Below are 27,636 nucleotides of genomic sequence, written 5' to 3'. Positions count from 1 at the left end.
ATAAAGATAAAATGCAGATGAATCAATTTAAATCAGGCCTTCATTAAATTTTAGAATTAGCTTTTGGAATCCCAACTATTGAAGTGTGCAGTGTCTGATTCCTGAGCGTTGCGACAAAGCCATGAGCAGAAAACGATAAAGTGCATCGTTGCCAGAAATAACACGGGCTGCCTTTGGTTTGTGCTAATAAACTATAAGACAACTTAAACTCCAATTTTAATATCAGAAATCCACCTCATTATAAATAATCTCAAACTCCCTATGTTATCAGCATTTTCATGTGTTTCTTTGGTGAGCCTGAAATATAATTTTCTATTTATGCTTCCAATGTAAATCTCCAATTTCTGGTTGGCCACTCTGGAACTAAGCCTAAGCTCTAATTTATTTCCATCTTTCCTTATTTCTTACATCAAAAGAGACTGTTGGTTTGAATAACAAACATTCAATAGACTTAGACGTGGGGTGGCAGGCGGCACAGGCATTACCTGTTTACCTTTTATTGCCTTCTTTGAATTGGCTTTTCTGGGAACAAAACCAATAAGACATGCTGTTCCTTCATCTAGTTTTTACCCAGGTTGTTTATCAGGAGACATTCCTCCCCCCTTCCCTGTTTCAGCAAGGAGTGGCAGCAGGGTGAAGAATTCAGACTGGAACTAGGCTTCTGACCTGACACTATCATAGGTTATTGTTCTACCAAGTCATATAGAATTTCATTGTCCTTAAGACTCTGGTTCGGGCTGATAATTGTTTTTGATTCCAGGAGATGCTGCTGCTAACACATTTGTAATCTGTAGGACAACAGTGTGATAGGAACAAAATGTACACTGTTTTAGCCTCTTTGAAACTTTGCAAAGTTTCTTCCCCACCTGCCTCCCCTTGCTGTCTTGCACAGTAATTGGCCTAATAAAAGGCAGAAACAAGAATTTATTACACCTTGGGCAGTACTTAAAACAAACTTTATTCTCAGGAACAGCAGTTATGTCTACTTGCTGCTTTATATTTTGATATTTCCTCTAAATACTTAAGTCTGAATATATTCGAAGTCAAATTGCAAATCACTCAATTTCCCTGCTCCTTTCCTGGTTCCCCAGGTTGCGTCTTGTGATACTCCATGTAAACACTGTATTTGGAAAGATACATAGATCAGCATCCCTAGAGTCACATGATCACCATCAATCTGTGAAAATAGCATGACTTAAAAATAAAAGTCTCAGTACTCTGCCAACAGGCTTTGGCATAATCTTGGCAATCACTTAGATTTTTTTTTTTCTGTTGTAATTTTTCCCAAGTGGAAATAGTCTCATATTTTGCAGAAGTTGTCCAAGCTAGTGAACATCAATCCATCTTCCTGGGTACTAAATTCGTCAGCTGAATGTATTCAGTCCACACAGAAATCAGTAAAGTGAGTGTGAAACTGCTTGGTGGCTGTTCCTTTCATCTTAAGAAATTGCAATACAAATTCCTGAAATCGTTTATGCAGGAATTTTTATTCTTTAAATCTTCCAGTGTTAAAGCAACAAGAAAACATTTAGAATGTCCTTTGGTGGAATCTTATTACACTTGTTATATATGTAAACTGATATTCTTTGATGCCAGCACGTTCGTTGCCCTTACAGAGAAATCTCTGCACAATGAAACAAAACAGAACGAAAGAGGACAAAATAAAATGTCAGTCTTTGCTGATTCGAATTAGATACATTAACAGATTGTCTGGTAACACAAATTGGCAATAATACAAAAAATCTACATATTACAGTAGTTCAAGAAAAATAACTTCATTTGAATACAAAAGGATAGATACACTTTCTTTTTTCCTATAGCCACTCTTGTATAGTGGGTGTGTGCTCGCACTGGACTCAGTGCTGCTAAGATATACAGGGGTATGACTGGCTTGCGCTTTTGGAGGGGGCTGTTACACATGTGCATCACTAACATCGGACAAAGAAATCTTTCAACCAACAAGGGTTACAGAGCAACGTTCACTAAAGCACAGGTTGGAAGGGATTCTGGGACGGAAGCAGGCCAATATGGCAGCTTGTAACAGATTTCCTTATGCCCACAATGCGCCTGACAGCAAAGAATGCTATTTGGTTGGTCCACACACTGGGCGGAGTCGTACTAGGGCGCACCACGCTAGAGTAGCCAATGTTTTTAGGTCGGTTGATTTGTTTGTTTTTTGTCTTTCCTGTTTGGGGGGCTGTCGCAGCCTTTCCAATCCACAATATGCTCTGCAGCTGGCAATGTGATTTGCAGTGATAATATCAACAGCTGCCAACTCCTCTGGAGTCAGAAATTAACAGTCTTGACTCGGATGTGCTGTCCACGGGTGATAAATATGGCTTAGTTCAGTTAGGCCTTCTTAGTTTGTACACTGTCTGAGTGGGGGTGTCTGTATGTGTGTGTTTCCTATGTTAGTAGCAAATGTTTGGGTTGTGTCTGCTTCCCCACGGCACAGGCCCGTCCGGTGTGGCTGGAGGTGACACCTAGAACACCAGGGGGCTGGCGATTCCCAGCAGCGTGGTCAGCAGCAGCAGCGCTGGGGAGCCGTGCGGGGGCGCGCACTGGCCAGAGTCGGAGCCGCAGCTGCCAGCCTCCTCGCACCGCAGCTTCTCGCAGAGGATGCCCGTGTATGCGGCCGGGCACAGGCAGCGCACGTTGTTGTGGCACGTCCCTCCGTTCTGGCAGTGCAGGAGCTCGTTGTCGCAGACATTCGCTGCAGAATGAGGGGGAAGGTAGGGGTGGGTGGGCGCGGGGAGGAGAAGCAGAATCAATTTAAGTTTATCTGGTACATCATGTTTTCAGCCTAAAAAAAAAATCTCTATGGATCTTTGTGCTCCCCCCTCCCCTCCACAAACGAAGCCCGTGACTCCAATTTCCAAACAAATGTAGTTTTCTGCCTTTGTTTTTATCATATTAGTCCTTTTCATATAGATTTTTGCTGCAGTCTTGGATGTTATCATTGTCCATTTCAGGCTATAGAATACAAAGTAATGCAATAGTCCTGGTTTGGCAGTATCTTTTCTTCATGGAACTGGGACTTAGGTTTTTAAAGGACAAATGCCCGATGCAAGAGTGCAGATCTTTGAAGCCAGATGAATGGTATTTAAAATGCAAAGCGGTATTGCTAAAATGACCAAAAACCTCTAAGGGGTGGGCCATTCTCTCGGTGCGTGATTCCAGCGCTGCATGCATGAAGACAGAACCCACCGGGAGGCATGGGGATGGGGGGCGGGGACACGGGGAAAGTAGCATGCTCCAGGCAGGCGGCAGCCAGATGGGAAGAGAGAAAGCTTGTTTCATGGGAGGAGTGTGAGGAAAAGCAGTCACATTCGTCCCTGACAGCCTATTACGGATTTTTACCACCTTGTAAATATGGGAAGTATAGCCCAAGGTTACCTTGATTTCCGGGAATAGTAATAAATGCAATGGTGAAACCCTGATTACCAAAATTTCATTATGTCCATCAATTAATGGAATCAGTTTGAATAAATCAAGACAAGCAACTTCAGAGACTAGAATTCATTCACAGACCCTGTCATGTAATTTTCACCTCTAATTCTTATTTCTTCAAAATTCTGACTAACCTCATTAATTCCATGTCTCCTATTCTTTTAGATAATCACTGTTTCACTGATTTAGCAGAATGTTAAATAGAACCCAGGGAAATTAAAACAACAACAAAGAGTAAAAGAGCCACGAACATTTCCCAAGCAACATATGCTGCTCAAGCACTGAAGATATAGAACCCCTCTGGAATGGGAGGTGGGGGACAGAGCAGAAAAAGTAGCTTTTTATAAATTGTAACATTTTCCATTTTTAAAAAATGTCATGGTGAAATTTCCCCAGGGATGCCACATGACTTCAACACACTACACACTCATATACACATACCTAATATTACTATTAAGTGCAAAGTATTAAAAGAAAACAACTCTACCCTCCAAGTAGTAACTCAATAGAGAATGTTGCCTTGTCCATTAATTATGTTCAACAGTTATGTCAGCTTCAAAAGAAGCTTCTTACACACAAGCATGCCAGTGCTTTGTGTGTGAATGAGCTTAGGAAAGATGGTGGTGGATACCCACATGGTTAATAACAGAGTGCCCTAAATAGACCACTGTTTTACTGCCTTCCTCAACATTTCCTTGGTGACCTCTAACACAGTTGCATAGTGTATTGGCATAATTTTCAAATGTATCCACGCCTGCTATCTGTAAATGTCAGAAGTGACTATTAAGGCCTACTAAATCCTTCAGGCTCCAAATATTGACATGCAAGGCAGTGTTCCATGGTTTCTAATGATTATATAAGCTACCTCTTATTGAGTGGCTTAGAAATTGTAATATTAGAACCACATTATTTTATGAGTCATGGTTAAAAATATCAAGATCTGTAGCTGTGAAGCAAAGTCCACAAGTGTAGAGTGGTTAGCCTCATGGTCAAAACTGACAAAAGCCCTTGTTTTTGGCTTTAGTTAATTTGGAAAGCGTATGTAGGTTTTCAGGATTTTATTTTGCTTACACTTGAAGAAATATGTTTAATTGGGGCAACATGGAATAAACAGATCCAGATAAATGTTTTCATCTACAGTTAAAGATCCTCAGCATTTCTTGTTCCAGGCAGCAGAATGCTGAATGGGATATTTCCTTTCATTTGGGCACTAGAGGTAGGGAAATATCTGTTCCATCAATATCGATAATTGCTTGCCTTGAATAATTGAGAAGAAATCAATAGTTAATTACATATCACTCCCCTTTAGGAAAAAAAAAGCTATTTTTCTTCTTCTTGGATGTGAATATAAATCAGCTGTGGAACAGAGCTTTCTTTTTTCAAGAAGCTGGTGCTTAAGTTAAAATTCAATATTTTTCCTACATTTAAATAACTACTAGTTGATTTTGATAGTTGTGAGAAATGTAACAAATATACTAGGAACAGATATAGCCCAGAATTAGTAATCTCATGGATTGGCAGGATATAATTTCTGTAGGAGATAAATAGAGAAAAATAAAACCTATAATATATTTCATTATTTAGAATTCACTATAAAACATATTACATTTGGTCTCTTGATTGTGCTAGTCCTCCAACAAATACAGAACTTTACCATACATACATTGCTCTCTAACTGTTGGAATCACGTGCGAGAAGCACATCTAAACCTAATTATGGATCTTACCTGATATTCATAACTCATGCTCCATCTTCATGTCATTTTGAACCAAAATTGTGGTAGTTAATAAACAAGCTAGGTGGTTAACAAATATCACTGAGCTCTTCTTCAGTGTGCTCAACTTTGTGCTTAACCCCACAAAGAAAATAAAAGAAATATAAAGCATGACTTCTGCTCTTATGGAGTTTAAAAAATGTGGCTGGGACAATAAAAATCTACAAGAAATGATCTAATATTAATTTCATTAAAATGCCCTTATCAATTCCATTGAGCTTACCAATATCTGTTGTATGCCAGGCACCCTGCTATATTTTATGGTTGTAACTAACTGCCCTAAAGAAGTACACGGTTTGGCAGAAAATAAATGGAAAATAAAAAAACACACAAACACACATTATGATACAATATAAAAAAATCTACAAAAAAACATATTTACAAATTACTAGGGAAACTCACATGATAGCATAAATAATTACTTTTGGGAAGATTAAGGGAGATTATAAAAAAGAGATTGTATTTGAACAAAGGCATTCATCAGGCAGATACTGGTAGAAAGACCATTATAAATAGGGAAACTGCATGAGTAAAGACAAGGAGATGTGAAAGTATTGTATTGGTTATTAAGCAATTGTCTCTTAACTCTAAATTCTGATGTTGAGGCCAGAACTCTGCAAGTTGTCTGCTGGATCCCACCAACAGGGGGCACTAGAGGGAGCAGAGAAACTAGGAGGCATGGAAGATCCTATTTCCTTGATTCTGTTTGATGGTGCTCTAACAGTACTGCCCAGCAACGGCCCTTCACATCAACAGCAACATGTGGTTCCAGTGTTAAGCTTTATTCATAACCAGCTTCATCTCACCCTTAGAGGTTCCTACACCAGCCTGGCGGCATTCCTTTCCTAGAGGTTTAAGCCTCAGCTCCAAGGAGGCTCTGCTCAGCATTTCAGAGGCAGCTGCAGCAGCCAGCCATTACCCCACCTTAGAGGTTCAGGTTTCAGCTCTGTGGGGGTCCGTTTTATCCAAACTTTTACTTTCTGATAATGCCATCCTCTTTCCCATAATCCCTCAGTCCCAGAGTGATAGATGGTTCCTGCTTACTTAACATAGGAATTACTTTAGTATCCTGTTCTCATTTTAAAATTTCAAATACTTTTTAAACCATTTCTTTTAATAAATTCTCTCTGTTTAAATATCTAGAAATGGTTTCAGTTTTCTGCCTGAAGCCCAGCTGAAAGACACATTAGTGAATGATGCATGGACTGGTATGGCTGGAATGATGGATGCGCAGAGGGAAAGGCAGATGTGGCCTGGTTGTGAAGGTGCCACAGAACACGTTGTGGAGTTTAGTAATAAGGAATGGAAAGCTGTCAAAGACTTAGAAGGAGGGTGGTGTTTAAAAGAGAAAAGGAAGGTGAATCTAGATCAGAAAAAGGGCAGACTGGAGGCAAGGAGACCATACTTCAATAGAATGTACTTGGATGAGGTTAGAACAATGGGGAAGGGAAGGAGGGAAAAGATTTGGAGACAGGTTATGTGAATGGATAAGAGACATTGTAAGGTTCCTGTTTGGGGTATTTAGATGCATAATAAATAAATTTATGGAGAAAAGAAAATAGGAGGAAGAGTTTGGTCAGGAGAGAAATAAATATTTTTTGGACCTATCGACTTTGAGAGCCATCTAGGTTCTTCTGTAGCTGTTTTGTATTAGTTGGAAAACTATTTAATGGAACAGGAGATAGGTCATCCTGGAGATACAAATTTGGAGCCGGGGTGGTGGTGGTCATTGTTGCAAAAGATGAAGCAAAAAGAGTAGAAGACCTCGTCCTAGGAGAATATAGACCAAGCAAAAATGAGGACTGCAGATACAAAACCGAAGAACATCAGCATTTAGGCCACTGGAAGAGAAAGACCATAAAGAATGCTGAGAAGAAAACAATGTCAAGAAAATGCAGTGATCCTATGAAGGTATGAAATTAACCATAGACGTCTTCCTGATGTGAATGACTGTATCTATGAATAGACAAACTGGAAAAGTATGAGAGGAAGGGCACTTTGAGTTGGGCAAATGAAATATGCAAAATAAACCTTGCATGTTCTTGATTGAATCTGTCATAAGGGGTTCCTGAATAATTGGAAAAATGATTGAAAAATTTTGAAGAATTAACATTTAAAGGATGTCTTTGGATATCAGTCTAAAGTAGTGGTTTTCAACCCTGGATGATTTTGCTCCCATGGGTATTTGACAATGTCTGGAGACATTTTTTTGGTTGTCACAAGTGGGTAGGGAGGGCACACTACTGGCCACTGGTGTGTATAGCGAGGCCAGGAATGTTGCTAACATCCTGCAGTATACAGAACAACCCCCCACAACAAATTACTTCTCAATTAATGTTAAAGATAAAATGATAAGGCCTGGGTCAGGGCATCAATCATAGCAATGAAAATGGGCAGTTGGCCGGGCGCGGTGGCTCACGCTTGTAATCCCAGCACTTTGGGAGGCCGAGGCGGGCGGATCACGAGGTCAGGAGATCGAGACCACGGTGAAACCCCGTCTCTACTAAAAATACAAAAAAAAGGCCGGGCGCAGTGGCTCACGCTTGTAATCCCAGCACTTTGGGAGGCCGAGGCGGGCGGATCACGAGGTCAGAAGATCGAGACCACGGTGAAACCCCGTCTCTACTAAAAATAGAAAAAATTAGCCGGGCGTGGTGGCGGGCGCCTGTAGTCCCAGCTACTCGGAGAGGCTGAGGCAGGAGAATGGCGTGAACCCGGGAGGCGGAGCTTGCAGTGAGCCGAGATCGCGCGACTGCACTCTAGCTTGGGCGACAGAGCAAGACTCCGTCTCAAAAAAAAAAAAAAAAAAAAAAAAAAATTAGCCGGGCGTGGTGGCAGGCGCCTGTAGTCCCAGCTACTCGGAGAGGCTGAGGCAGGAGAATGGCGTGAACCCGGGAGGCGGAGCTTGCAGTGAGCCGAGACTGCGCCACTGCACTCCAGCCTGGGCGACAGAGCGAGACTCCGTCTCAAAAAAAAAAAAAAAAAAAGAAAATGGGCAGTTGTCCCTGATATATTTTGGGTAAAGTAGAATAAAGAAACTTTGTCATTTTTAGATCAGGAAGACAGTAAGTTTTCAGGTGCTGAGCTGTGGGAATTAGAGGTGACTCTAAGTACTTGAATTGGAAATGTAAGTGGATTATCTTCTTCAGGGAATAAATACAGGAGACTGGGATCTAAGACAGACCCTTTAGTACTGTTCACGATGAAAGGATGAGAGGAACCAAAAGCACCCCTATCATGTAATTTGCTTTCACAGAAGCAGTAAAATCAGAGCTTTCAGGAAACTTTAGAAACCATCTAGATGAGCTGTAGATAAGGAAGCTGTAGATAAGCAATTGAGAGTAGAACTGGGACTAGAATCCAGGTCTCCTGATTTGTAGATTACTGCTCTTCACATAGAAAAGAACAATCAGGAGAAATGTAGTAAATAATGTTGCACAGTGCCACATTCCATGCTCCTCAAGACACAGCCGACTTTCCCACTTACCAGGGAGACATGAAGTACCTCTTCTATAGATACTCAGTAGATTTGCAGCTGTATTGACTAAGTGCTCTGCTTTCATATCACACTATGACTAGGCAGAGGTCTTTGTTGATAGTATCAATTGTTACTCATTCTAGGGTTTTACCACATTTTGGTGGAGCTCCAAGTGCAAATCAGCTCATACAGAAAATAAACCAGAAATGCCAACGTCTAGGCTGAAAATGGCAAATACGTCTGCATTTACACTGTCATTTCCTCTTCCCCTGTACATAGGAGACTGCTATGTACAGAACGTGTGTTCTCTCTAAAACTCATGTTGGAATTTATCTGCCACTGTAACAATATTAAGAAGTGGGACCTTTACGAAGTGTTTAGGTCATAAGGGCTCCACCTTCATGAATGGACTAATGCTGTTATTCTGGGAGAGGGTTTGTTATCATGAGGTGGGCTGACCCTTTCTTCTTCTCTTTCTCTCTCTGCCCTTCAGTCATGTGGTGCCTTCTGCCATGTTATGGTGCAACAAGAAGGCCCTCACAAGATGTGAGCCCCTCGATCTTGGACTTGTCAGCCTACAGAATTGTGAGTTGATGATAAATTTCTATTCATTATAAATTACCCAGTCTGTGGTATTCTGTTATAGCGCATAAAATGGAGTAAGTCAGAAATACAGCTAGTTAATCACGGGACTCTCTTGCACTGAACTTCAAATGCTTCTCAACACAAGGTTCCAGGCATCAACCATAAGTCGATAGTACTGGCATGAGGATAAACACCCATTTACAATCCTGGCATTATCTCACATTATCCTGCATATAGTTGCAAATTAAAGATCCAAGTGAAAATTTCTACGCAACGGGCATCTTTCAGTGGTCACGCTCTTTACTTGGTGCCCTGCTCTGTGGGTTTACCTCAGACTGAAAACTCTAAACTTATTCTGTGGGTGTATTCATTTTAAGCATGTCCCAACTCTCTTTATTGTTATTGACAGTCTAAGAGTGTCCTATGTCAGTAAACAGAAAGGTTCATTTTAAAATCCCTTATACAACACTTGATCCAGTACTGGATGCAAATAGTTATTTGCTAGACAGAATTCTTTTCGTGATGGTAAAATATGATCCTTAGATACCAGAAAAGCTAATACCGCTTTGGTAATAGCTTGACTGTATTCTAAAGGATTCCTTTAATATTGATAAATATAATTCATTTATGGAGTATCCAATATCACATAATAGAATCCCCTGATGTTTTGATATTAGGAATGATTTCAAATGGAGTGACCAAGATAATTTGTGGAATTTGACAGATGAGGTTAGAGTATTAATGTTAGATTCAAACAGAGTTATGTGGCCAAAAGATGAAGTGTGGAATCCTGGTAGAAAACCTGAAGTCAGCAAGGTGTTGCAACAGCTCTGATCATAGCTTTAGTAAGCAAGCCACAAGGTAGATAAATAAGCTCTTACAATTGCCATGAGTTTACAAAAACATTTAGAATTTCCACAGTGAAAGAATTGATCAAGCAGCATTTCTTCCTCTCTTACTTCTATTTATTTTTTTGCACCGTCTTTGATGAGGAGCGACACAGGGATGTAGCTAAATTATTTAATTCTTTCATTTTTTGGTGGGTTTCTTGATTGTCACATACATTTCCTCTTCTCAAACTGCAATCTACTGTCAAATGTGACTTATGAGACCTTGATTCCTTTCCCCTCTATGAGTTCTTTCTGGAAGGTATGGAAAAACTGACCACAGATGGACTCCTTATGCTCAGAGGGTATTAGCCAGGACTTGGTGTTGCCACTTGTTCTATTCTTTTATCTTTTATGAGCTGAAGGGTCACTTACTCCCCTAAGGTCATGATGATCCATTACACTACCAAAGGGAAGTTTTCTTTTCTCTGTTTGGGTTTTGTTCAACGTTATACATTTAGGTTCATGCTGTCAGTGAGCTGCTATGCTTGAGCAATGCTGGGTCTGTATTTATAGACTTGAAAGTTTCTCTTTTTGGCTTTGTCTCCTGCACTTCAAGGAATCGATGTAATGCGTTACCATGACAGCTTTTCTTGATGGTTGTATTAATAAAGTGACCTCTACCTTTACCACCTGAAACAAGCCCAGGATTGCTGAGAGAAAGATGTTCCAAATTGTTCCCGTCCTTTTCAAAGAAACATCAAAGAGTGAATAACCTCCACCAAACAGGCTAATAACAAAGGTATGTGTGCTACATTCAGGTCTGATTTAGGCATTTGAGACTGTGTGGCAGAGAGTTGAAGAGCTGTGATTATGACCCATTTATACAGCTTTTGCAGCTGTTTTGCTAAGTTATGATATGTGAGATGGAAAACTGAACCTACAGGTTAGCTCCTGGGGCATGGAAGAAACTTTATAGACTGTTACCTAATCAATTTTTGTTGTTGTGGTTGGAATTCTAGGTACAGTAACTGCATTCCACCCCCGCCTCAAAAAAAAAAAAAAAACCTTTTTTCTTCCCTCACCTTATGGTCTGGTCTGGCCTGGCCATGAGGGGTAGTATGGTGCAAAGGGAAGACACATTGGCTGAGAGTCATAAAACTGGAAAACCTGAGATCTAGGTCTGACTAGTCATCCATTTACGACAATGCCTTGGACATATTATGCAACTACTTAGTGACATTCATCCATGCATTTGTTCAACATCCACCCAGGCACTGCTCTAGATGGTGGGCATATTGTGGTAAGCCAGACCCACAGTGGAGCTACACATGAGGGGCTTGTATTCTAGTTGCAGCTACAAAGTTAGGCTACAGGCTACAGGTTTGAAGTTGGTATTTCTAAAGTTTTCTCAAGTTTTATGATATGCATGAGTATTTTTAATGGAAAGCCTATCATTTTGAAGGCAAAGTGTTAGAAATCCCTCCTCTTCTTGACCAAATATATGATGATGGTTGGCCTTGTATAATAGAGTCCTTGGCGATGACTTAGGTGACTGTTTCTGCTTGATCTGTTTTGGTTCAGTCTTATCTGCTGCCCCATGGAACAGGGATAGTTTTTTCCCTCATACGCACTAAAAGCATGAGGTAGTATAAAGAGAATTAGGCTCAGATCCTGTGATTCAAGTCTCATCTCTGTGGTTAATGGGCTGGGAGAACTTGGGGAAATCACTTAACCTTTTTGTGCCTTTCTTCACTTCACAAGTGGGATAACAGCACTTGTCCTATTTACCCACCTAATAGTTGTTGGTAGCCTCAAGATGAATTATGTGGAGGTGCTCTAAAAAATATAAAACACAACCTAAGTATACTTTGTTAAAGTTCAATTTCTTCCTCAATCCACCCAGTGCTAGAAGCTCAGGATGGAAGAATGAAGTGCTAATTCCTATCTCTGCCAGAATAACGAATTAAACACTACCTATCCAATTCAAGCTACTTGAAGTATAAAAGGAAGCAAATGTCCTTCCTCAAAGACAGCATCTGTGCATGTCTTCTACTAGTATGAATCTTGAGCAAGCATGGGGTCAAAACATGCAGTTCTCAAATATTTGTATTCAACTACTGTGTATTCTACAAAGCCTTGCAAGGTCACTTTAGAGTGGCAGTGCCCATTTTCTCAAAGACGACTTTTATATTCTCATTTAATGTGCACTCTCCTGTATAAATCAGAGCACATAAATAAGGTGTGTTTCCAGAGTAGCAGGGAGGGACTGAGCTGGAGATTATCAGCCTGCATCTACTGCTCCATAGCCCACCTTTTGTCTTTTGCAATGTTGATTGTGTAGGGGGACAGGGGAGGTACGGATGCAAACAACAGACTGAAACCTGGTAGCCATCACGTGAAAACACCCTTGCTTTCCTGCTTTTAATTTACACTCAAGTTTGTCTGTATGCATCTGAAGACAGTGGTACTTCGGTGGCATGACCCTGTGTGACAGCATCCGATCTACTTGGTTTCAGCATAATGAAGCCAAGGGGCAGAGCTGAAGTGGCTGTAGGGAACAATGTGGAAGCTGTTGGCTGAGTGGTTGGACACATGTAGGTAATCAAGGACTGCAAGTTCTGACCTTAGGGAGCAGCCATTCTATTCTTACTCAACGAATATTAAAGCACCTGTTATGAGAGTGACACTTTCTTTTGCCAAACCATAGAAAAAACTGCTTAAAACACCATTAAAGAGCCTCACTCATTTAGCAGGAGACCATTCTGCAGTTCACAGTATCCTGGCTAGCATGAAAGAGGTGACAGGTGACTCTGATGCAGGAGCAGGAGGCCCTGCCCAAACATCCCTAAAATTTTTGGCCTTTGCAACCTGAAAAAAGCCTTTGCTGATATTGAGAAAGAATTAATTCACCGAGAATCCTACAAGCTGAAGGCTGGGCACCTCTCCCAAAGTGATCATTAATGATGCATTGAAATCCTATTTAGGTCAACACCTTCAGACACAGACACAGACAAGGTTCTCATAAAAATGGTGCTGAGAAGTCACAGACTTTCTCATCAGGTATCGGAAAATGCACTTGTCTAGTTTAATAAGAGTTGCAACCTCTACTCTTAGCTGAAGGTGAAAGATGGAATTCATGGGGAGGCATATTCACACACAATGGCAACACATATCAGGGTAAAAATCATCGTTTCAAAGTACATGACATTGTGCCAGGATGAAAGGCAGATATAAAATGTTTATCCAGTATAATCTCCATAAGTACAGACATGTAACTCTACACATACCTGTGTAATATAAACCTTAGCAAAAATACTAGAATCAATTGTACCAAAATGTGAACAGTGTTTATTTATAGCTGGTAGGAGTGCAATAAACTTTAGTAATTTTAATTTTCATCTTTATACTTTTCACTCTTTCCAAATTGCCTAGAATATAGTCCTTTGGTGATATTAAAAATGTTAATAAAATAAATTGCTGGATTTTTTTTAGAAATATGTGTCTTTTACTTAGATAATAAAGGTAATTCAGTTAAGAAATGAATCATGTAATCACATTTTATCAAATTTCAGTATTTGTGTTACTAATACATATTTCTAGTAGAACTACCAATTATCTCAGACAAGGCATGAGTTTCTACACAATCCCATAACCATGAAGGGGTCTTAGACTTGATTCCTTGGCTTGCCAATGACTCCACAGCCTCAGATGTGAATGGAACCACCAGAGCTTCCTGAGCTAAAGGGATCTGCAGCCCAGCAGATGACCATCTGGTTGGTAATTAGTAGAGACTGGTGCTAAATGAGTGGACATTTTTACATTTGTAGATTGAGCCACAGTGACAGTTGGCTGAATATCTCACCACCTTTCTAGTAGAGGGAATCAAAGTTGAATTTAAACTAATTTAAAAAAACCAAACAAACAATTTCATGTAACTTGAGTTTGTGAAGGACTCTAACCTGCTGCCCTTGTACGTACCTGCACTACGTCTTTTACCTGTTTATTGTTGCTATGTCATTAGTATTCAGCACTGTCCCTGGCATGGAATAGACACTAAATAAATAATAAACAAATAGGCTAGGCGTGGTGGCTCATGCCTATAATCCCAGCACTTTGAGAGGCCAAGGCAGGAGGGTCAGTTGAGCTCAGGAGTTCAAGACCAGCCAACATGGTCGAACTCTGGCTCTATTAAAAATACCAAAAAATTAGCTGGGCATGGTGGGGAAGTTGAAGCAGGAGAATTGCTCGAACCTGGGAGACAGAGGTTGCATTGAGCTGACATTGTGCCACTGCACTCCAGCCTGGGAGACACAGCGAGACTCTGACTCAAAAAATACAGTAAAATAAAATAAGATAAAATAAAATAAATAAAATTTTGTTGTATGCCTGTTTTTGAATGGTGGATGTCTATCTATTATTAGTAGCTAGCTAGCTAAATGGGAAAATTATTTGGCAGGGAATGGGAGAGGGAGCTAACTAAGACACGGAAAACTTGCTGAGCAGCTTTGACTTGCCAACTCAGGTTGGATACCATGATTGTCAAAGGTTCCCATACACATGATTTTATAATGGAAGCATTAACAGGAAGAGAATGGTGACTTGTATTAAGTCATTCTTTATGATACAATATACACCTGGGGAAAGGATGGAAGAGAGGAGAAGCAGCAAGGATGATTGGTGTTTTGAAATAAGAGAGCAGGAACGTTCCTTTCATTTTTTTTTTTTTTTTTTTGAGACGGAGTTTTGATCCTGTCACCCAGGCTGGAGTGCAGTGGCATGATAACGGCTCATTGCAACCTCCACCTCCCAGGATTCAAGCGATTCTCCTGCTTCAGCCTCCTGAGAAGCTGGGATTACAGGCACATGCCACCACGCCCAGCTAATTTTTATAGTTTTAGTAGAGACGGGGTTTCACCATGTTGGTCAGGCTGGTCTCGAACTCCTGACCTCGTAATCCGCCCGCCTCGGCCTCCCAAAGTGCTGGGGTTACAGGCGTGAGCCACCACACCCGGCCTCCCTTTCATTTTTCATTAAGCAAAATGTATTAGCTCCTATTATAATCTGGGCATTGCTAGTAATATAAAGGTGAAAACAACATGGCCCTGAGGACCTGAAGGATCTCAGGGCTCAGTGACACTTTTTTTTTTTTTTTTTTAATTGTGAAGGTGAGTAGTTAACTTTGGAACATAGAGTAAAAAGAAAATCCACATGGAGCTGTTCTTTGTGGGACTACAGCGGAGGTGAGAGACCATTATGGGAACATAGAAGAACTCAAGTAAAAGGATTTGGTGTTCTTTGAAATGATGTTGGGATTATAGAAAGACAATCTTTCCAACCCCATACAGTGCTGAAGACAAATTTGTAAAACATTCTACATTCTGGCTAGGAGGTAGGAAAATACTACAGGCCTTTGATATCCTAACATTAAGAAATGCAAGTATCTGCAGCTGAAAGGAGATAATTGTGTCATTAATTCAAATACACGTTTTTTTTAAAGGCAGAATTTCAATGCCTTTGAGCACTTTGTAAAGCTAAAATATAATTTGAGGTTCCTGTTTGTCAAGCTATAGCCAAATGTCTCCTTAGAGACCTAATTTTTCCTATATATACTTGGCAGGAGTGTTCTAAATATGGTCTAAGCCCTCTTAGGATTTTTAAACAGCAGGGATATTTAAGTATGAAACATAGCTACTGAAATCACACAGCAGTAACTTTTCTTAATGATTTTTTTTTTCCAGGGAATCATTGTAATTCACTCTTGTCTGCTGTGGCCTTGCTGTCACCATAACCATCCCCTGACAATGTCAAACCAAGTCTTGGGAGGTGATTTTATAATGTCAGGATGAAACAAAGCCATTTCCCTGTTAATGCCAATGTCAAGGCAAAATGAATTGGTGTCAATAAATTCAAGGTGAGGAAAACAACATTATGGAATCACGAGAATGTGCAAAATGATGACAGGAGTCATTTAGGGATGCCTGATTTCAAGAAAAAATGACTGCTAATTTTCAAAAGTATATTTGCTACTGCACTGGAGACCAAACATTTAAATTTCTTAAAATACATTAGCAAGGCTAAGAGAGGACAAAGAGGTTAAGATTATAGACAAGTCATAGCATACCTTTTCAATGAAGTTGATGCTGACTATTGTAACTCACATTGTCTTTCCCACTTACAAATTCCTGAGACACTCAAAATTTGAACCACAAAGTTTAGTACTTGATCATTTACTCTGGTGGTGTCCAAAAGTCTGGATTTGAATACTGACATTACCACGCATGGCTCTGTAATCTGGATTTCTGAGCCTCTATTTCTTCATCTGTAAAAGAGGCCACTTCACAGGACTGTTGTGAACATGAGAGGTCATTCAACTCAATGATTATTATTAAGTGCTTTGTATGTGCCAGGCACTGCTCAAAGTCCTACAATAAAAGATAGACTGTCAGAGTCACAGAAATGGTAATTGTTAATATAGGTTCATGCTTTTTATGTCTCATTAGGTAATGAAGTTTCACATAGTGCATACTCCTGTGTCTTCTAGTTCACTTTTATCATTAGCAATTTCTAGCTTAATGAATACTTGTCAATTTGAAAAAAATCATCGTTCACTCCTACAGTTTCTTGGATGAATCAATAGCTGCTTACCTGTTGAAAAGACCTATTTGTTCATTTTTCTTTAATGATGAGAAAAATAAACAAAAGCACTTATTAAAAAAAACATTTAGGTAAAGACAGCAACGTTAGACAAGCTCATGAGTAATATTAAGTAATTCTGTGCAACGTAACTTTTACTAAAACCAAACTTCAAACATGAGGCAGAAAGAGGATGTACTGAGTTATTTCCTAATATCCAAAGGAGTCCTTTCTTAATTGGTTAAGAAAAAGGTATTTGAGTGAGAACAGATCTGCTTAGTGGACCTGAAAAAGGGGGAAATGAAGTCATTACAGGCATGCAGAAGGGTATTTTACAGCTTTTCTGGGAAGAGCAAGGCTGTTGTGTCTCAGGAGAGAGGTGAGCTACTTAAACCAAAATCAGAGTCTGGCAAAAAATGTGTGGAAGCTATGCCTTCAGGGACTTTCAGATCCAGCAGCAGAAAGAAAAAATTTATGAATTGGTTTGGATACAATTGGGAGGCTATGTATGGCATTTAAAACACAGTGAAAAGATGTTAGAGCTTCTCTTTGAAGCAGACTAAGACATACCCAGGTTAGATTAAGCAGTGATGAATAAGACTTGGGTGGACTCGTTAAAGACTAATCACATGACATGCTTTAAAATATCTTGTCCTAACACATTTCACTTTCCTCGGCATTTCTTACTCTATTTTCTGAAGATATGTACTTTTATATGAATAGGGAGTTATTCTAGAATAAAATTTCCATGAAGGTAAGAATTTTGACTGCTTTCTTCTTTGCTGTGTGTGCAAAGCCTAGAACAGTGCTTGATAACAAACTGTACTCAATGAATATGAGTATTTTGAGTGAATGAATAAATGCATTTCATAGAAAAAATGACATATTCCATATCCATTGCTTCCTCTTTACTTCTAAAATAGCTTCTCAACTGTGTCTATTTTATATCCCCTCAATTAAATTGCACAGACATGCTACAGCCTGATGGGGCTTCCTCACAAAGAGTTTACACAATACTTCTCACTCATTCTCTGCCTCACAATCTTCCATGGCTCCCCACTGCTAACTGCAAATACTGTAGTCAGGACCTCCCAACGGTGTGTTCAGAATCTCCCCATCATATGTTTTTACTCCACAATATGAAATGTCTACTCCTGGATCATATACTCACTGTCTTAAACTTACATACCTCCTCCCCGACACACATATGCACATATGCACAATTAAAATTAACAAGTTATAATTAAAAGGCCAGAAACATTTACATCTGTTATCTAATTGAATATATCTAATAATCTGGCAGATAGGTATTATTGTTATTTTTATTGCTTCAATTGTATGGGAGACCTGTGGATCTTACATAAGTCCTCCTGGCGACTGAGCAGCAGAGGCAGGATCAGAGCTGAAGTCTTTCTGTTTGCAAAGCACTGCCTTGTTCTCCCCGGTCCCTGGACTGCCACATGCCTGCCCCTGCAGAGGTGTCTCTGCTCCAGATATGACCTTCCCTAAACTCTCCACCCATTCTTTAAGATCTTGCTCATGGACAACCCCCACCACGGAAATTTATTTCTGTGAGTGTTTAAGCCTTCGGATACTATCCTTCCTTTGAAGCCTTATGGCAGACGATCTAGATAAAGATATAGACATAGATAGAAATGTAAGCTTTATACGACTCTGCAAAATCTACAACAAACACTCCTTTTCCATGTGCATTTCTTGTCTCCTCAACCAAAATACAAGCAATCTGAGGGCAGGCCATTGTCTTGCACCTCCTGTCATTGTCCACACAGAACAGTATGGTGCATGACACAGCAGTCCATCTATAAGCACTACTCCTTAAAGGCAGTAGACACCTTTTTCATCTTTATAGCCTCAGATATCTATTTTATCTTTGAATCCTAAGCATCCATTTTTTTCTTTCTGGCACCTAACGGGATTCTCAATGATTTCTTTTCCAATGATGATTTTTCACGTGACTTCTGCATTTCTAAGGTCATGGAAGGATTCAATCATTCCTGAGACTGTAATTGGAAATAACCTGGGTTTTCGTTAACGCCTCCAAGTACTGGTTTCAAAAAAGTCCCTTCGCTAGCAGTTTTTAAAACTTTGTGCTTCTGTTTCTTGTATTGTGGTGAGAAGGGCAGTAGAGGGAGATAAAGAGGACAGAGAAGGAGGGGGAGTGTGGGGTTGGGCCGACCTGGAGAGAAATGCCACATAAGCCTGTGGAGAGACGTGGGGCCCATCCTTCCCTGTGGGCATCTCAGCTCTGCTTGTTTAGGGGCAGGGATCACATTTAAAATTTAAAACCTTCAAAGTGTTAAACTAAAACTGTATCTTGGATTTAGCTTCTTGTATCAGAGTGATGAATGAATCTCACGGACTTCCTATAAAAAGGTGCAGGAGGGTGGAAGGCAGATTCTCCACCTATTGCACTCCCATTACCGCTAGAACTTGGCCTGAGGCTGAAGCTAAGACCCTGCACGGACAAACACTTTTCTTGTCACTGGATATGCTGCTGCTTGGTATGCTGTGTGACCTCACTTGGATCACTTCATCTGGTTTTATCTTCCAGGGTTCTAATTGTTTTTCACTTGTTTTTCCGTGCAAGCCTCTTGGTTAATCTAAAGTTCTTTGCTCCCATTCACCCTTTGTTCCATAGGTTCCTGCTACCTGTCACTGCTGCGCTAGCCCCTTCATATATGTTTGAGTTACTCATTTCCAGGCTGGGCTTGCTTTTTACACCCGGGGCCCCAACTAGGCAAATCTTTTGAACATCCCTTCAGCCTATCAGGATCTCTTTTAGGCTGGTCTCTGTCCTGCTTAATCAGGCAATTCTTTTGTGCTAACGATGTGACTGATTATAAATCTTTATGCTTGTCAAATCTACCTATAAGGTTTAAATACTGTAGTCTAAAGGCCAAGGCTATGGCTGGCCTGGCTTTAACAAGACAAAGCAAAGCAGTTTATTCACAGATTGCGAAGAAAGAAAAGATTCACAAGGTAGGCAACAAAGGTTTTTTTGAGGGTGTAAAGCTGATGCCCCTATTTAGGTTAACTAAAGGGGAAGAAACACACAACTCAAAGGATATTGAATTAAGGGCAAGGTCATTACATCAGACTTGAATACTGAAGGCTTCATCCTAACTGCCACGAATTGCTTTTAATTTTTAGTAAATGATTATTAGATGCCTCCTTCTTATATAGTCTAGGAAATAAATCATATATTTTCAAAATAACCTCAAACCCCCCAAATCCACCAAATGAAAATGTATCTAAAAGTGAATACATTGCATTTTTCTGTATTTTTAGGGTCACACATGCTGATTTTTAGGGTCACTGTCGATATGAAGAAGAAATAAGGACTATAATTTAGTAAACATATGGAAATGACTCCTGAGGACATAATTAGGGCTCTTGCCTTGTATAGACTGGTGAGTAAACTGAAAAAAAATCTTACGAGCCACAAGTACATTTTGGTTCTCAATAATTTTATGATAAAAACTCTTACATTTTCTTTTGATGTAATGCTTAAATAGCTAAAAATGCTTTAGTTAATATTATAGATTATTCATTTTCTATTTTAAATTTATTGCTTTATTTTCTGGGAACAAGTGAAAAAAAAAACAAGGTTATTATGGAATGAAATTTTGTCTTATTTTTTTCTAGCATTACATAACTAATAAGATGAAAATTTTGACAATTCAGCCAGTAAAGAATTACACCAAAATCTCAAGACAAATGGATTTTTATGACCAAGTTATAAACGACATGATACAGATTAAGTTTACAATGCTAACGTCAATAGATCCTTAACTATATCGCCAAGAGCAATAAAGTGAGAATAATGGGAAAGATTGGATGAGCACTTGAAAAAGGAAAGGGTTTTCAGTGATTTCCAACCTTTATCAGTTAATTTCCTAAGAAGCACATAACGAATTCATGTTGATGATGAGTACTTGCTTAATGACATCTGAATGCATGATCAATACATGCTAACTAGACTAGGAATCTAGCCCAGAACATTCCTAATTGGAAGTTAGTCAAGGCACAATGAAAATCTGAGCTGACATGAGGAAAGGGCGGGGAGAAACCTACTTTCCTGGTTTGTTTGATAATGCAGCTAAGAGTCCATTGGAGGTAGGCTGGTATAGTTTGTCTCTTCCCCACTGTATGGGAGAAATTGCAAGGACTGTGGAGTCACACAGATCTAGAGTCCCATCTTGTATCCTCAACTCATTAGCTGTGGGGCGTTGGCAAAGCAAGTGACCTCCCTGAGCCTTGGCTTCTGCATCTATAAAACAGGCACAGCATGTTTTCACTGTAAGGCAGTTTTGAAGGTGAGAATAGGTACCAACAAATAAAAATCTTACCAACAAATGAAACTCTGTTGATTATAGAGAGGTCTAAATGAGATATATATGAAACATCTGGCAAACAGTAAGAACTTCTTAAATGTTAGTTCCTTTTCTCCTTAGAAGAGATATTTAAAAACAACAACAAAAAGCCTCTACATAGTTTGGCTTCCTGTTTGGGAAATTAAAGGAAAAGCACATGTTGATACGCCATTAAATGTATCACATTTGCTGGTGGAGGGTGAGGTTTAAATTAAAACAGGATAATAATAGTAACAAAAGCGAACATCTATTTATTGAGGACTTGGTCTGGTATCAGGCATTTTTCCAAGTGCTTTTCGTGCACTGGTTAATCCTTTTAACAATCTTACAAAGAAAGAACTTTTAAGAGTTTGACAGGTGAAGAAACCAAGACTTGAGGAGGGTAAATAATCTCTCTAAGGTCACACAGGTAGTGGGTAGCAGAGCCTGTAACCCACCCAATTCTGTGAGCTTAATTACTTTGCTATTTTGCCGGATTGTTATGTTCTGTCCGAGGTCTATACGCTGGAATGCTGTGAATGCTGTTACTTTTGCCCTTGTTTCTTTCTCCACTAAACAGAAACTGGTAGGAACCATTATTACAAGGCATCCATGTGGCAAGGGCAATAGAAAACAGAAAAAGTGCATCCCTGCTTCAGACCACCTGAAAATTTAGATTTAACACTTTTTCAGCAAAGGCAGGCAGAGACTACGACAGATCCCAAATTCATCTATTTTCATTACCTGTGTTGCTCCTAACGGTCCAAGCCACTAACACCCCTTACCCGGTCTACTGTAATCTTGCTAATTACAAACCTTGCCCTTTCCTTCTTGCCCCTGCTTGCAATCCGTTGTCCACACAGTAGCCAGAGTTATTTTTAATTTAAACTCCTACATCATGGCATGCCTCTGCTCAAGGCCCAGTGAACTTGGAATAGAATCCACGTCTCTAGGCCAGGCACGGTGGCTCACACCTGTAATCCCAGCAATTTGGGAGGCTGAGGCGGGCAGTTCACAAGGTCAAGAGATCGAGAACATCCTGGCCAACATGGTGAAACCCTGTCTTTACTAAAATACAAGAAATTAGCTGGGCGTGGTGGTGCACACCTGTAGTTCCAGCTACTAAGGAGGCTGAGGCAGGGGAATCGTTTGAACCCGGGAGGCGGAGGTTGCAGTGAGCCGAGACTGTGCCACTCCAGCCTGGAGACAGAGCAAGACTCCATCAAAAAAAAAAAAAAAAAAAGAAAAAAAAAAAAAAGAAAGAAAAAGAAAAAAGAGAATCCAAATCTCTAGTGTTGGCCTTCAAGGATGGGTGATCTGGTGTTTATCTTCCTCTTCGCATCTCAGACCACCTCTCCCTCATCAGCACCCTCCAGCCATACTTGCTTCCTTCCATTTTCTGAACTGGCCTAGCTCCTACCTGCCTTTCAGCTTTTGCAGGAAGTGTCCCCTCTGCCTGGAACACTCTTCCTCCAGAACTTTCCATGGTGGGGTCTCCTTAACACTTGGATCCCAGCTGAAGTACCCCCTTCTCAGAAAGACCTTCAATGACTATTCAGTCTACAGTGGTCTTTGCCCACTGTTTATTTATTTCCCTGTTTTCCATGTGCCTCCCACCAGCGTATGAGCTCCTTGAGAGCAGGGTCTATGTATGTCTTCTTACCACAGTATACTCAATATCCAGAGCAGTGGCTGGTAGAGAATTCACGCTTTTTACACATGTATTGAATAAATTAAAGCCTTCTCTGTCTTGTTTCACCCAGCATCCGTCCTTTAAGGGCCTAAAAATAGGCCAGGGATAATGGATTTTGTGGAGACTCTCCTGGCTGGGATGGATTTTAATTGCTCTCTTACCCTAGGATTAGATAAACTCTTCTGATCTTTTGGGCTCTAAGACCCGATGACAACTATTGAACACCATTAGCAGCCCAGTATACTGGGCTGCCAGACCCTCTAGAGTTAAATATCTCAGGATGTGTCACAGCAGTGTTGTTTTATGCAGCCTTGCTCCAGGGGAATATTATGCACTTGGCAATCCAGCAGCAAATTCCCCTCAGAGAAAGGATCATTCCTCGTGATGGATGGACAGTTTCCAGCATCAGTTTTCACAGCTAGGCTACCTCCTAATTTCCAGTTTGGTATAAAAGTGAAAGCTGAAGGATGTACTGCTGTCAAAAAAAGAAGCTATCGAATAATTACAGCTATTATTTCACATAGAGCTGCCTTTTTCCCCGGCAGTGCAGCCAAGTTGCTGTGAATGTAAATATTCGTAAGAAGTCAATATTAAACCATGGGCCATAGAGGAAATAATTTCATTTCCTAAATAGAAAACTATTGGATTTCTTTGTGAGATTTAATTGCCAAAGTTTTTCCAAAGTGTAAAATCTGTCCTGCCTGGTAAAATGTTATCTGTGAGGGCTCAGAAGGAAAGCTGAGGAGAAATGAGCTCACCTCTTTCTGACAATAAGAGCAGAGGAGCGATGTCATGGTAAATGAGGCTACTAAAGACCTGGGAGTGCACTCATGATGAACTGTCAGTTCGGCACTGTGCAGGTCATGGTTTGACAGCATTGCACCAGGGCATGAGCTGAGTTTCAAGAAGCTCATGACGAAAACCTAGACTAGTCATCTGTGACTCTGAAACTCGGCCCTTGATGAAATGGGTCTTAGCCGGCATGCTCATTGCACTGAGAGCTGTTTTCTAGAGGTTTTCCTTTCCTGACAAAGCAAATTGTTTTCTAATCTTATCTTAATATTTTAAAGAAAAGGAAAAGAACAAAGTGAGAAATCAGGAGAAAAAAAGAGAGCCACAATTGTACTTTTATACTTCAAAAGTTCATTTGCTCTCCCTGAGTGTACATCGGACTAGTTGGAAAGGTGAGGGATACTGAATTGTGATTTAAATTTCCCCACTGGAAAATCCACAAGCAAATAGTTTGCCCTAGGTACCCGGCTGGCTCCATCTTAAAATGCTGCTATGAACGCTTGCGTTAAAACATTCCAAAACCGTGTATTGGGACAGCTCGTTTGAGCAACGTTCTAGGTTAAAGTGCTCTGTTCTGAAGGTGTTTTAACAAACTCTCTCCTGCTGGTGTCCTGCTAGCATCAATGCATAATAAATTTTCTCAGGAGAAATCAGTGGTGATGCTGCTAAGTCCTCCCCCCACCTGTAAAGAATCATTAATCTTGACTGCAAATAATTCCAAATGACTTGAGTAAATAGAAATAACTTCAAATTGAATTGAAAATACATTTTTTTTTCTTTTGGCGACTTCTTTTTACTTTTTACCCCTGCCTTTTTTCCTCCCCCATCTTCTCTTTCCGTTCTTCAGGCTGACATCTCTGTCTACTGGCAAGGGTATTTTCAAAGACTCTCCAACAGCTGTGAATGCAGAGAACGGGATCTTCCCAAAGTCTGTATTCTACTTTGAGGCTGAATGAATAGCATAACCTGAAGCTAGTGGCCTTTATGTTAGGAAAGCAAAACAAAACACAACAGAACCTGAGTTTTACAAAGGATATATGAATAAAGTTATGCTAGGTTTAGGACTCAAAATTAAAGGCAATTTCTATCTCTCTCTTTTTGAACAATATGCATATATGTCTTTGCAAAGTTACAAAAGAGGAAAAGCAATGAACTACTTTAACTTTTTCCTCTTTGATATACTTCAGGTAATAATAGATAGTGTGAACCTAAGCTATATCAAAATCCAGTAATGCCATTTTTCAGTGGTAAAAGATAATGAGAAAAATAAAATAAAATAAGAAACAATACGTAGCGAAAATGACTTTAAAACAGCATCCGTTCAACTTCCTAAACTGTTTTGATCCCTTCTGAGATTGTAGGAAGTAGAACGAAACTAGGCAAACATTAAGTTATATTCCGTATCAGAGAATAATGTTTCCAATTTGAAAATGAAGTTCACATCCAGCAAACAGGACTCCAGATACAGAAAAACTATAGAAATCGGCATGACAAATTTGGCCCACCAATTTTTGTATGCAAAAATGTTATGCCAAGGAGCTATCATATGGAAAGCAGTAATTATGGTGTTATGGTAGTGGTAATTAATGATAAGACATTACATGTTTTTCTTCTTCTTTTCCTGAGTTGTTCAGCTTCAAAAAGGCCATCAGGCTAATTTTTGAATAATTCCTTCATGAATATTGTTAATCTGTGAATTAACTGAATTTGCAGGACTTTAAAAAGGAAGCAGTCCACACTTTGCTCATTTCTGTCCATGTCTCAAATGATACCTATTTTTTAGTTTTAAGCCAGATGGTCAATGAAGGCAGTGACCTTAGTAATAGCCAATGTAATTACCTACTTTATTTTCACTGAAATTGAAACTTCATTGAAAATAATTTTGCCTTTCAGTTTATTTATGGTGAAAAGTGCTTTTTACCTTTTGAACTTTAAGACTACTGGGCTAAATTTAATGGCTAGAGATCTCCTTTAATCACCTCTAATGGCTTCAGAGTAGGCTGGAGTTAAATTTAAAATGATATAGAGTTCTTTTGCTTCCCCCAGATTGGCAGTTCCTAATTTTAGAAGATTGCCACTGGAGTACTATAACAGTGGAACTAGTGTGTCATCCCCATTAATCTGACTAATAGATTTAAAGTTAGGGGATTTTGGATCAGTTTTTTATTGTTCTGTGTGTTTTAATATTTGACATTAGGCATATGGTGAATTACACTTCCAAACCTTTAGATGCGAACATGTTGGAATTGAATATATCTGCACTTGGGCTATTAGAGCAAATGAGAGCAACTTTTAATGGGAAACAGCCTTTTTCTCTAACATGATGGCTAAAAACACACCATGCTGAGGACGGGCTCATTCTCTAATATCTCTAACTAAGGAAGCTGGGATATACAAATTAAAAACGTCTTCAGAAAAATTTCCTTACAGTACTCATAACACAAAAAGCCCCCCAAAATTTATGTACTTTTTCTTAGATGTTATGTCAAAGTATTAGATTCATAATTTTCTAATACATTAGGAGGCAAACACATTCCCACACTACAAACTCATAAGTCTACTGGCATAAATAATTTATTCCAGTGGCTTATGTATGATTCAAACTGTAATATTTATAAAAGAATATGGCAATTTTCTTGATATAAAATACTTAATAAAAAATAAATTATTATTAAAAATGCATAAGATTGTCTAGATCATTAATAAAAGGAAAACAATCGCACCCCCCAAAAAATCTATTTGTCTTAGAGCATTACATGAATATCGGATAGACACATGTATGTTATAATTTAGCATGATATGAAGCAATATTCCCAAGTTCTATATTAATTGAGCATAATAACACAATCAACATAACTGTGTTGGATGAATGTTCATATTTGTATATCTATAGCACTGAGCACAGTGCCATGCACATGGGTAAATGTAAAAGGTGCAAATGGAATTCTAATGCATTGCCTCTAGACTTTTCCAAATATGTACTGCTCTTTTAAGCTGAAGTACTGGATTGGGGATTTAGTATCAAAAGAGCCAGAAATTCATACTACAAAATAAGCTGAATTTTAGGTGTATGGTGTTTACTTTGTATTTGGATGATGCCTACTGGCTTTTATTTCTCTCCAAGAGTGATTTCCTAATGAAGGGGAACAGATTGGGACAATTATATATTTTTACACCTAATGCAGCACAGAAAAGGTTGCATTGGCCAGGCAAGCTTGAGGTTTGAGATTTGTATTTTCTTCAGATAATATAACCTAGATGTGCTAGTGGTTATAATCATGATAGAATAAAAAGGAAGCCATTGCTTACATGTGTGGATGGTGTTGTGTTTTATTTCTGCAGAAGAATTATTAATTCATCAGTATATTGATTTATATGACACAACACTCCAAATGTATAATTCCATGGACCTAAGACCTGGCATTCCAGTATGGCCTTATGGAGAAAGATTTTATGACAGAGTATCTGGTAATAATGGTCCCTGTAAGCACGAATGTCATCCAACTTGGGTATTGAGGTCTTGCATCACGTTACATAAGCAACAATATTGCATTGCATAGCCAGACAAAGGTCTTTGTGGACAAACATGAAACAAAATGGAACCACTAGCTCTGGCTTCCCTGCTTGCTACCCAATACTTTAACCTACTTTCAGAGTCAAGGATTAAATAAGATGTAGTGTGGTATCTGCAGCCACATCAAAGGCTATTCTAAAATCCAGCTGGGAGTACTGATGAGCGAGCAGGCCTACCAAGGGCTCTACTTGCTTCTGGTGGGAGCTCTGAGAGAGGCATAGCTGATTTATCTGAGTGGGAGTAATCCTCCAATACTACAGTCTCTGGGATTAGGCATGGACCTACAAGAGACTCCAAAATCAGATAGCATGAGACAGAACTTCTCATGCTGTGTACAAATTCCACTCTCTCTTCAAAAGATTAAAAGTAGGAATGTAGACATCTTCTTGGCATCTTGTTAAACCCAGCTAGCTCACAGCCAAGGGAGCCTTTGGCTTATCAGACCAGGGTTGGA

At 39.6% G+C, this 27,636-nt stretch overlaps 1 protein-coding gene and 1 long non-coding RNA gene across 10 annotated transcripts in view; one reads left to right on the top strand and one right to left on the bottom strand.

Moving 5' to 3' along the window:
• Positions 1–938: 938 nt before the first annotated feature.
• NTNG1 (netrin G1) overlaps positions 939–27,636 on the bottom strand; it is a 347,869-nt gene continuing 321,171 nt past the window's right edge. For all 9 annotated transcript variants that reach the window (XM_063624384.1, XM_063624386.1, XM_063624388.1 and 6 more), the window contains one exon: positions 939–2,713. In XM_063624384.1, coding sequence (XP_063480454.1) covers positions 2,484–2,713 — 230 coding nt within the window. In that variant the 3' untranslated portion in view covers positions 939–2,483. The remainder of the gene's footprint in view (positions 2,714–27,636) is intronic.
• LOC134733762 (uncharacterized) overlaps positions 8,022–27,636 on the top strand; it is a 72,564-nt gene continuing 52,949 nt past the window's right edge. Inside the window, exons 1-3 of the long non-coding RNA XR_010117366.1 lie at positions 8,022–10,916; positions 15,856–16,028; positions 20,060–20,181. This is a non-coding gene — a long non-coding RNA (uncharacterized lncRNA). The remainder of the gene's footprint in view (positions 10,917–15,855; positions 16,029–20,059; positions 20,182–27,636) is intronic.

This window comes from Symphalangus syndactylus, chromosome 12, assembly GCF_028878055.3.
Source record: "Symphalangus syndactylus isolate Jambi chromosome 12, NHGRI_mSymSyn1-v2.1_pri, whole genome shotgun sequence".
Classification (NCBI taxonomy): domain Eukaryota; kingdom Metazoa; phylum Chordata; class Mammalia; order Primates; family Hylobatidae; genus Symphalangus; species Symphalangus syndactylus.
Note: the sequence above shows the minus strand (reverse complement) of the source record. Positions and strands in the feature narration are given on the sequence as shown.